Consider the following 11,536-nt stretch of genomic DNA (forward strand, 5'->3'; position numbering starts at 1 on the left):
TAACGAAGTTGTAACGAAAGCTTCAAAAGCTTGGGTAAATAATAAAAAATCGTATGCCCATAGAGTTTATCTTGCCAACCGGCACTCGCGAAATAAAGTAAGAAAGTGGATATTTTCTCGTGGTGAGACTTGCTCGATGGTGTTGCAAGTCGGAGATGTGAATCTAGAAACATTACGGGTCCCGAATGACCGAGAATTATATGATATCGTTCGTACGGATCTGTCACGTCTGTTGACGTTATCGAGGACTGCTCCCGCGGGAAGTTTGCAATGGAATTGTAATTATTACACACATAAACGACGATTATTGTTCCACGGTCGGTTAACGTAGTATTTTTCATTCGATTGCGTGGCTTTTTTCACTAATTACCGTTTGCATTTTCCACCACAACATTCATGATGCATATTGTCTTTAGCTTCGTACAATTATCGCTTTTTATCAGCAATATTGGTATAATGTTCTATGGTAATTTCGAACAAATTAAGAATTATGTAAATTGAATGCCACGCACGAAATTCTGTGAAAATGGAATAGAAATTCTGAGAATTGCATATTTTTGAAATTTTTGTGTGGTCCATTATTTCATAATGTAATCGGAGACGTGGAAGATTCGGAATGCTTGTGACACTTTTTGTTCGAATACTTAATTTTTTATCAACATGCGTAAATGACGTTTTACTGCACTGTTCGGAAATGGGTCACTTTCCGCACTCTCCATGGGTTTCGAAAATCGCACTTTCGAAACAGGTGTTGGAATAATTGGTTGTCGGGTATACCTGGTTCCGTGATAAAAATAGTCGGCATGAAAAATAAGGTATATTAAATATGTAAAAAATGTTGCCTACACTCTTTTTTTGCAGCAGAAATGTCACGGCAATTACAGTTACGTGTTTACCTGAAAATTAATATTTTTTAAGCCTGTAGCTTTAAAAAAAATGTCGATCTGTTGAAATATAGTTCCTTAATTTCTCGTCATGTTTATTCATGATTTTCTACAAGAAAACCTGGCGTTTATTTCATTCAAATGGCTTTTTTGAAACCAATTTCTCTGGGTTAATAGACGGTGTAGATCCACCACAGCAAATTACAAACACAGATGTCGCAACGGACGAGGATGGCCTTTACACGTACATTATCAATTTGATTATCTACTTGGATCGATAGTATAATACGATACGGTGGGATATTTCAGAGCGATGGTCTAACAGTATAATAGCTGCCTATTTCATTTCATAATTATAAATCGAGGTATCAATTATATCGACACTCTGTGACTCACACTCTTGAAAATATTTGGTGAAATGCCGGAATTTCCATAGTCGAAGTAAGCCTTGAAGAGAAAAATCACATTACATTTCATTTTCATGACTCATTTGGCAAATTCTCTGAAAATTGTTTCAGGCTATTAAAGAACGACCTTGTTACCAGGCATTTTGCATTATGTAGCCACGACAACCGATGTGCACATTATTAATTGTTCTAATTAGTATACGTATGTTATAACTGCATTCGCTTTTTAACGACTGAAAAACTGATACAATGATGCAATGTCAGAAACATACTTGTCTATATAGATATAGAAATGTGACCTTTCTACCATCTCTCCGCAAACCTCCATACAATTCTGTCGGACAAGTGTTATGCCACGTGCCTGTGTTGAGCTACCTGAACATAATATCAGCACTTGATGACATATTGTTTATATTTGAAGAGTAATGTGCAAAGCCATCAATTTTTATTTTCAATGTTGGTCAATCGTCAGCGTGCGAATACAAGGTGAATTGAAATTGGGGCAACGGGCAATACGATTGCCGATCGTCAGTTTGAAATCCGACTTCCAAAGTGTCACTGCTTGTGTTTTTCTTTTTAATCCCTCCATTTTCGTGTTCGGAATTTGAAATTAATGCATTAAAACTTGGACGTTGATGTAAAACGGCATCACGTTACATGGATTGCGCAAGGTACGTCTTGGTATGTGAGTAATTGGGAAACATTCGAATTCGCGAAACTTCATGCGTCAAAGTTTTTTTTTATTCTTTTCATTTTCAAAAAAAATCTCGCTTTTCAATGCTCAGGACGGACCGTCCTTTAATGAAGCTGCTTAGCTTCAAGCTTGAAAAGTTCCGCCGATGTCACTTGAGTGAAATTTGTTAACGTGAGCCATGAGCAATAAGAGAAAATTAGTAATAATTCTGTGAATTTAAACAAAACATCCCCAGTTTTCATCCATCTCGTGAACGTAAAATTTAGACGCCATATTTTCGTCAAAAAACGATATCGTTAATTTACTTTTAATTGGGCACATTTAAATTCGTTCTCGTTCCGTTCATTGATACATAGGTTATCCATTAATCGTTTGAGACACGGTTTCTGCTTATCTTCACAGATGTTCGAAGAATCGTTCAAGCATCGATGTAATTACAGAGATTTAAAAATAAACTTATGCTTTCTTAGACTATATAAAAACTGTATCCGAAAACGATATCAAACTACGAGTAGAGTCGATAATGAAAGTCATTGACGAATGAGAACACAAGTTGTACAATGCGTTTGGTAACTTGTTAAATGAAATACGTACTTTGCTCGTTTGGAAAATGATGAAAATTCAATTTAGTTTTGTCAAATTTTCGTTACACTAGGAATACAATGCTCTCATTCTGTCGACGTAATTAGAAGCATTTTTCTTTGGAACCTGTGTTTAAGTCAAGTTTTGCAACTCCATTCCCGTAAATCAAAAACTTTTGCACCAAAACAATGTTTTTAGAGAAATGTGTCTGCAGATGGATTGAAAAATGCTGTAAGCAGCACCTGCAGGATGACTTGAGGAGTTTCATCGCTCTGTAAGGTCTAAGAAAATTTTTGACGGAGCCTGAGATTATTTTTTTCACAACTGTGTAGCTGGTGTAATAGTCCGATAACTCGAAACATAACTTGAGAGTTGAGACAGTTTTGTGTTAGTTACAAGTACAATCGTAGGTGAGCCCGCAAAAGTGGAGAAAAATTAAAAATTTTCAAAATATTGCTGATCTGGAAATAAAATTTTCAATTTAAGGGAATATGAAACTAAAACTCCAACCTTTTTTATTCGTCAGTAAAGTTTCATCAAAAAATCTTTTTCTGTATGTTTCTAGATATTGGTTTAAATCGTGCCTAAAATTGGTGTTTTCCAAAAAAATTTTGTTACAATTACACAGTTTTTCGAATAACACAGAGAATGAATCTGCTTGAACATTTCGGTTTTGGAACCCTGTGGAGTGTGAGTCATTTCCGAAGAACGCGATAAAACAACGTTAACGCACGCGCCCAACCAAAATAATCTAATTTACAGACTAGGGCTTTGTTTTGGCGCATGCGCATTTTTAAATAACACGCCTTTGCGCATTGTACCGTTAAGAGTACTTCGGTGCTTCTGAAACCAAACTTTCATTCACGGGTGTTTGAAAAAATAGCGTTTCTTTCCGCACTTGTTACACAATATACTGTTAAAGCATATTTTTGACGGTTATAATTGGTAAAGACTGAAGTTATTTATTTTTCACATCTACGAATGGGTAGAGTCCTAAATTATGGTGCACCTCGAAAACTAAAGTAAGTGATGTATTTTTTTAATTATTGGCACAATTCTGTAATAACTTTTTGAAACTTTGTATTTACAGCTGGGAAATAATGCCGCCAAATATTGTGAACGATTCAACTGCCTTGGGGGTGGAGTTTCAAAGGGTGGCAGGATGCAAACAAGACAATATCGTGATTGCGAAAAAAAATCCGGCCATTAATAAGAACCCTAAGAAATCGTCCGAGGGACCGTTTGGGTTTGAAACAACTCTGATCTGGCCGAATATCGTCAGCATCGCCGTGTTGCATTTAATCGGGATGTACATGGCCTACACAATTCCATTTCAATGCAGAAAACTTACTTTATTTTGGGGTAAGTCCAAGTCCGATTAATATTCAGTTACGGAGTTAAATCTACCGATGACAGTGAAATCGTTCACCATTCGAATAGAAATAAATTATCAAGCTATTCTCGTTTCTTTTTGCAATAAATATTTACAACGTACGTACGTAAAAATTATTTTTACGAGTTGAATTCGCGATAATTAGAATTTATACTTGAAAGTGAAATTAGGAAATAAAATAGACATATTATCGACCAGATAACTGTATATGCAGAGAAAAGTAGCTAAGAACGCAACTATATTTTATCTGGCTTAGCCAGTTATTACAATAATAAAATTTTTGAAAAATTGTGTCTTATGAGTTTGAAAAAATCTTATTTGATTTATATTCAAATGTGGTTTATACAATTTTAATTTTTATGCGATCGCACTTGACGATTAACAATTTAAAGCAGTTTTTCTGCATCGTGTTGACAACTGCTAAAATATATACGCCACTTCTACTTGTCCGACCGAAGCTTTCTTCGTTGTAGATTTTTTAAATTTCTCTCTGGATTTTATTTCACGCGCTGCGTCATTTATAACGAGCAGCATTGCGAAAATTATCGATCTGGTCTGAAACGTCCCATAAAGTTAGAAAACCATTGTTTGCCAACAATACAGTACAAAAAGAATTTATTTATTCGACCAAATCTTGGCCAATCAGAACGAACTACTTCCTGACAATGAGTATGCATAAACGATAAGCTTTGCAGGAGCTTACAACGAAGCGATTTGATTAACGTGAAAAGCTCGACAGGTTATTCGACAAGTAAATGCAAGCGTAATAATATTATGACAGTGACAAATTGCAGACGCGAATTCGAAAGACGCGATTCGAGTCGTATGCTTTGTTCAACGACGGTAGAAATTGAGTCAGGGAAAATTCCTTGTCTTCCGAATACATCCAGGGGGTGATTCAACAGCCCCGAACTTAGGGGTGGAACCGAATGGCTCACCTGTTCCCAAAATTCAGCCATCTTATTGTTAATTAACCCGTGTAGGGCGGCACGACGCTTCCACCGAATAAGGAAATCCCTCACCACTCGACATTTATTTCCCATACATCATTCCCCGATGACAATTATTACAACCTGTTTCTATTTATTCAAGGACTTTTAATCGGGATGTCGAGTGGATTTGGAGTGACCGGTGGCGTTCATCGTCTCTGGAGTCATCGTTCCTACAAAGCAAAGTGGCCTCTTCGTGTCATCCTTATAATATGCTATTCCATCGCTGGTCAGGTAAACAAATTTAGCTGTAGGCTCGCGATAAGTATATCGAACGAATAAACAAACATCGCGCGATCCTAATCGCGGTAACTAAAAATTATAACACAAAAATTATTACAGTACGGATATCGGACTCAGAAAGTCGCGTGATTCTATGTTCTGGTTGATTATGAGACGTTATATGTTATTGCGTAATCAACGTATGACTAGAATTATCCGCGCATGTGTATGACGAGTGGTCAATTCTTCGAGAATGTGATCTCGGCTGATGCAATATCTTGGTAGAATTTTACAAGCGGAAAATACAGGTTCGCCTACGTTCTGAATACGTTTCAAAAAAAAAAAAGGTACATATCACCACGTGGAAACGTATGATTGACAAATTTTTACAAACAAACCATCGAACCGTCATCGAGGTATCGGGTAAAAAAATTGGGTAATTATTGCAATCGAGTCTTTGCATTAAAAAATTTTACATGCAGCGCACGAAGCGAAGAAACCAAAAATACTTTGGGATACATTGTTTTCTTTTTCTTTTTTTTCTTTTTTTTATTTAAACAAAAACCGAAGCTCGTAAAACTGCGTAATGACACAAAGTCAGCGAAATTCAACTGCTCGGACGTTTGAATCTGTATTTTTTACACTTCAGAGTGGAAAATTTCATGAAATGGACCACTTCCGATCAAACCTTACGCAGTTCAATGAAATCATTTCTTTGGAACAAAAAAGAAATTTCGATTCATCTAATTGGATTCATTCTTTTACGGAACATAATATTTATTTGACAGCCCGTGTAAAATAAATCAATTATTTTATTTAACGGAAAAAGTGTGTGCACACGAAAAAAAGTTTATAGACTTTAAGTTGTGTTAGAATTTTTCTGTTCCAACTGTAATTTTATGATTCTTTACCTCGTTGAAATGCAATCATCGGTGTGGCGTATAGTTGGCAAATTTATAAAAGTAGGAGACGCACAAATATGAGAGTCCCCAACAATCCTAAATTATTTATGCATACAATGCACTGGTCATACGCCTGTTCTTCCAGAAATCTTCCCGATATGTATTTCGAGATACTTTTACGTTGAGTGTAAAAATTCGATGAATTATTTATCAAAAAGGTTCATCTGCGTGTTCATTCATTTATTTATTTCATCAGTTTGTTTATACTTTCAAATACAAAAGATAAAATGGAGACCCATACAGAGGTAAACTTAGTTACTTGTTCGCAAGTCTGATGTAAGTCTTAAGACTAATGGAATAAAAGTTTTGAAAGAAGACCAAGCTCCAAAATATAACGATAGAAGTTATCATGAATATACAGTTATAATTTTTTAATCAATATCTTTCAAGTAATACACTCTAACAATATAACAAAACTTATAATTAGAGATTCTCCAAAATCCATGACTTTATTTTATTTTTCGTTTATGTTATTACTTAACGTTTTAAATTCATTTGGCAGATCGTTGACAACATTTACAGCCGTAACATAGCTACCTTTGCTACTAACAGTTTTGCATCTCTTCGATATAATGACGCTTCTATTTCCATAGTAATACTATTGAAATTGATAAACGTATCCTTGAAAATATCATAATGACATTTAAGCCGTTCATTTTTTTTAAACTAAACAATTGTTTCTTGAACAAGACTGAATGTTTCTTGTGAGAACGAGGTATGAGTATGTCTCTTTTCTTTTCGAAACAGAATACGATTTACGACTGGGTGCGTGACCATCGGGTCCACCACAAATACACGGAAACTGACGCAGATCCACATAATAGTAACAGAGGGTTCTTCTTCGCTCATGTGGGGTGGCTTATGATGAGAAAACATCCGGAAGTGATACGTCGAGGGCGTCAAGTAGATATGACCGACGTTCTTTCCGATCCGATAGTCCAATTTCACCAGAGGTGAGTACAAAGCTGAACAGCCTAGAATCGTTACTCAATGCTTCCGGTGCAACTGATTAAATTGTGAGATGAAAGAAAAAACAAGTCGGATGAAAACGTTGCTTGCATTATTACTAACGCTATTGCGAAAGATGTAGCAGCGCTAAATCGAGCAATAGAATTCGCACTCTTGTTCGCAAAGTTTAACAAAGAAAAACTGTTACGTGTGTCATCAAGTTTATACTTTTATGATATTACTGTAAACTTTGGACTCTCGTGCTGCAGAGAATCGTTCGGCTTTCCCTTTTTTTTCAGCCTTGTGGAAAAGTTCGATTTTTTATTTAATCAATACAAGTCGTGCCTGCAATACACGCATGAACACGCTGCGTAAGTTTGTCGGAATTTCGACGTTGAGATTGAAAATGCTAGATACCAAAATTTGTTCGTCACCGAATTTGAGAATATACGAATTTATATCGACCTGATGGAATTATTCTTGAATCAGTGAGGAAATAATTTATCGTCCTACCTATCAGTTCACGGTTGTAGAATAGATATACACAGATTTATAAGCATTTTATCGTATGCTGCACAAGTTACTTCACTGTATACGTAATCAGCAGCACGAAGCGAATACATGTTTGTACCGTGCAAATGTGTGCTAATCAATTCGCGATAAAAACTTTTTTAATCAGTCCAATAATTACGAATACATAACGATGTACTTTTTCGCTTTTGTTTTTAACGTGACGATAATTTATTTTAATCAATAACTCATGCTAACCGTCGTACAATTTGAGAATTCAATCAAATTCTACCCGCAAATATAATGGCAAACTCTGTATTAAAATTTATGCAACAAGTTTCTTTTACCACTATCTTCTGCGATGTGGCAAGTAGTGCATATTTTATAAAATCGCGTTCGTTTTCTCCGAAGCACACTATAGCAATATGCCTGCGGACTGAACTTTTTCTCATGTTCTTTGCGAATTGACACTTCTTGAGTCAGTTTTAGCTTACTAACGTAAAATTGATTTCACCAGCAAGAAAGCGTTTCATTTGAATTAAGCTCTTAATAAGAAGAATTTACGGTGTGAAGCAATTGCAATAAAATCAAGGGTAACAGATTGGAAAAAGGGTGAACCAAAGCGTTGGAGGTTATCGATAATCAAATTAATTGAATACATTAACAACCGAGATTCGGTATCTGACTCAATTCCTATTGAGAGGCACAACAAATCATAACAAAACAACAATTAATGAGATTAAGGATTTTAATTTGAAAATTAAGATTGAAAGAAGAAAAAGTATTTCAATTCTTATGAGAACACACATTTTACGTTTTGCATAAAATTGTCGAACAGCTGCTAATACTTTATTTAGCATTAAAATTTTCATTTACGAGAAATTCAAACTAGAAACGAAATTGGTAAAAAATTTCACGTACGCACAATCAAAAATTTATCAAAATTCGACGAACACATCGTGTGAACAAATTTCCTGATCAATTAATTTTTCAGGTATTTTTGGCAAATGAAGCTCCTGTTCTGTTTCGTTATTCCGATAGTGGTGCCGGTCTATTTTTGGAATGAGACCTGGTACATCTCCATAATGAGCCAGATCTTCATACGCTACATAGCGGGTCTTAATTTTACCTGGTTGGTAAACAGTGCAGCTCATATGTGGGGAACAAAGCCTTACGACAGGTGAGTCGTGATAATTAATATCTCAATCCGAGTTCCATTCGATCATTTGTTTTCTCTCTTCGTGTTCTTTTAAAATCTTACATCGATTCGGAGGAGCGAGGTATTACCGTAAAAAATCCGATACAACCTAACAGAACCAGAGGAAGGAAATTACGCACAAACTGAAATTCCTAACGACCAAACGGTCCGTCGTCTGCTAAAATTTAATGCGCACGCGCCACAATCCGAGAACGGCAGTTTGCCAGGATGACCAACCTTCAACGTCGACAATTTATCGCGATGTACACTGTTAAAAATGATTGTGAATTTACTATACATTTACTGTACAAAAGAGGTGTAAATTTACAATCAGCGCAGCAACGTAGATTGCTATGCATTTGTTTGAAATTGACGATGAAAATTTTTGATTTTACTAAAATTTATAGGAAAAACACAAAAAAGTAATTTGATTTCACTAAATTTTTTAGTAAATTTATTTTGTTTGTAAATTGAATACACAGTAAATGTACGGCGAATTCACTGTTCCGTATCCGGATAAAACTTCTAATGCAGTGTGAGAAGTTCCATACAGAAATTTGATGAATGAATCTCGAAAAATGAATAACTGTTAACTTTAACTTTGATAATCTTAGTGATAAATAAAATTAATATGTGTTGACACGTCAATTAACCGAATACGACTTGCTGCAAAGTTTTTGCTAACTTTATTCATTGTCATCGCATGTTTGTAGCGCATGCGCATTAAATTTTAGCAGACGACAGACCATGCAGTCGCAATGAATAAACTCTGAAAAATCTGAAACGTTGAAATTATTTTTTAGTCCAGCGATATTCACATCTTCATTTCGTAATTTCGCGACTGGCAGGAGGTGACGGAAATGTTTTAATTTTACAGCGGCATATCGCCGGTGGAAAATTTGAGTGTAGCCATAGTGGCAATGGGAGAAGGGTGGCATAACTACCATCACGTGTTTCCATGGGATTACAAGGCGGCCGAACTCGGCAATTACACTTTCAACGTGACGACTTTCCTTATCGACATGTTCGCCAAAATTGGATGGGCCTACGACCTTAAGCAGCCCTCAGCTGCGCTTGTGAGGAAAGTCGCAGAAAAGCACGGGGACGGTTCGCACCACGCATGGCGCGAGGCTCCCGAACCGGAAGAGCAGTGGAAATAAAAAACGCTCGGATTTTTATCTTGTTACAGATTTGGATTTTTGCACTACGTTGAAGTCCCAGGCAGGCACTTAATTCGGCGCAATAATCAAGTAAAAAAGGATGAAAGTTAGTACTTTTTAGTTGCAAATCCGAGAACTTGATCCAAGGGTAATTCGGTGACGCTGAATGGAATGGTTATGATAATTTTGCAATCGAGCCTCGAGATCGTTATAAAAAAAAGGGGTTAAACCGTTTTATTCGTGACCTAATAACTTTATCAAAAAAATATGTTAAGCGTGTATTTGTACCTTCAAAAGTAAGGGAGGGAAAAAACGAAAAACCATTTATATTGGTGGGGGGATTTTAAAAAGTGGAATAATATTAAATTTGTATATATGTCGGATTCTTTGGTTGCATATCGCTTTAGTAAGAGTTCAATCCAGCGTCACCGAATTTACCCTCAAATCAAGTTTTCGCATTCATACCTAAAAAGTATCACGTTTTGATTTTTTTCTCGGCCTACAAACAGTAGGTTGTTGAACTTGCAGCGCAGAATCTGTTTAAATTTGTTGTGTATTTATTTTCGATCGGCGCTGATACAGATAAGAATAACGACATCAAAATTCTAGAGATTACGTCGGTAATTATCGTGTATATCGTTATATTCACTTGGCGATACTGATATATTCTGTTACTGTTATTTTTATATCTATTTTCCCATGGGTAAAACTATTGCTAGTCATAAATGCGCGTATTATGATACGCGAAAATTGAACTTACAAGTACATACATGGATCGAATGTGCTAACGCTCCAACATTGTCATGGTATGTACGGAATCGCATCTAATTGTTAATTCATAAGTTATAAAAGTATGGAAATAAAAAAATACCACATTCCTGCAATTTTGGCACACTGCTGATAATTAAGTTTAAGCTGCTCGAGACAGAAATTTGAACACATTAAATATATAATCATGCTTTGCGTGGCTGGAACCGAGATTTTCAACGAATAGATTTTTACGACTAAAGGTGAACAATAATTATCTTCATTGGGGGACATAATATGCGTGAACTTTGCACGATGCGTGATTTTTCAACACTTCGTCGTCGTATTTTGCTTTCTCTTTGAACATTCGACGATTTAAAATTTCACTTCGTTTAACCCTGAGAATTTCGAACGAAGATAAAAGCAAATCGAAAATAATTTTGTACAAAATGTAACGAAATCGCAGAGAAAGTTACTAAACCTTGCATACTATAATTAGATAAACTTCAATAGCAAATTAGGAATGTAATTAGTATCAATTCTGTAACACTAAGTCGAATTTTTTTTCCAATTAAAACGCATAAGTTTGATGAGGATCGAACGAACGGTTTCACACAAAACAATATAACTGGTCGTTCATTGAGCCCGAAAATTTTTAAATCCACTTTAGTATGAAATCATTTTGCGAAATGACGTGTAGAATTTGCGACTACTCATCAATTTCCAAGGATTAAAACAAAAGCAAGTTCTTTAGAGATTCATACGTGTTCAAAAGAAATCACGAATTCTATTCATGAAAAGGAAAGTAAAGTTTTCCAACGAATTATTGGGCAATTTTTT

The 11,536-nt window shown here is 35.6% G+C and overlaps 1 protein-coding gene across 7 annotated transcripts in view; it reads left to right on the top strand.

The window, feature by feature from the left end:
• LOC124188194 (acyl-CoA Delta-9 desaturase-like) overlaps positions 1–10,833 on the top strand; it is a 25,765-nt gene extending 14,932 nt beyond the window's left edge. For 3 of the 7 annotated variants that reach the window (XM_046580765.1, XM_046580764.1, XM_046580763.1), the window contains 5 exons: positions 3,658–3,929; positions 5,053–5,183; positions 6,881–7,086; positions 8,586–8,771; positions 9,667–10,833. In XM_046580765.1, the coding sequence (XP_046436721.1) occupies positions 3,668–3,929; positions 5,053–5,183; positions 6,881–7,086; positions 8,586–8,771; positions 9,667–9,949 (1,068 nt within the window). In that variant the 5' untranslated portion in view covers positions 3,658–3,667 and the 3' untranslated portion in view covers positions 9,950–10,833. Of the gene's footprint in view, positions 1–1,798; positions 1,977–3,533; positions 3,590–3,657; positions 3,930–5,052; positions 5,184–6,880; positions 7,087–8,585; positions 8,772–9,666 lie in introns of those variants that run through there. The other 4 variants (XM_046580767.1, XM_046580766.1, XM_046580762.1 and 1 more) reach the window with 4 other exon arrangements.
• Positions 10,834–11,536: the final 703 nt, after the last annotated feature.

Source organism: Neodiprion fabricii, chromosome 1, assembly GCF_021155785.1.
Source record: "Neodiprion fabricii isolate iyNeoFabr1 chromosome 1, iyNeoFabr1.1, whole genome shotgun sequence".
Lineage (NCBI taxonomy): Eukaryota > Metazoa > Arthropoda > Insecta > Hymenoptera > Diprionidae > Neodiprion > Neodiprion fabricii.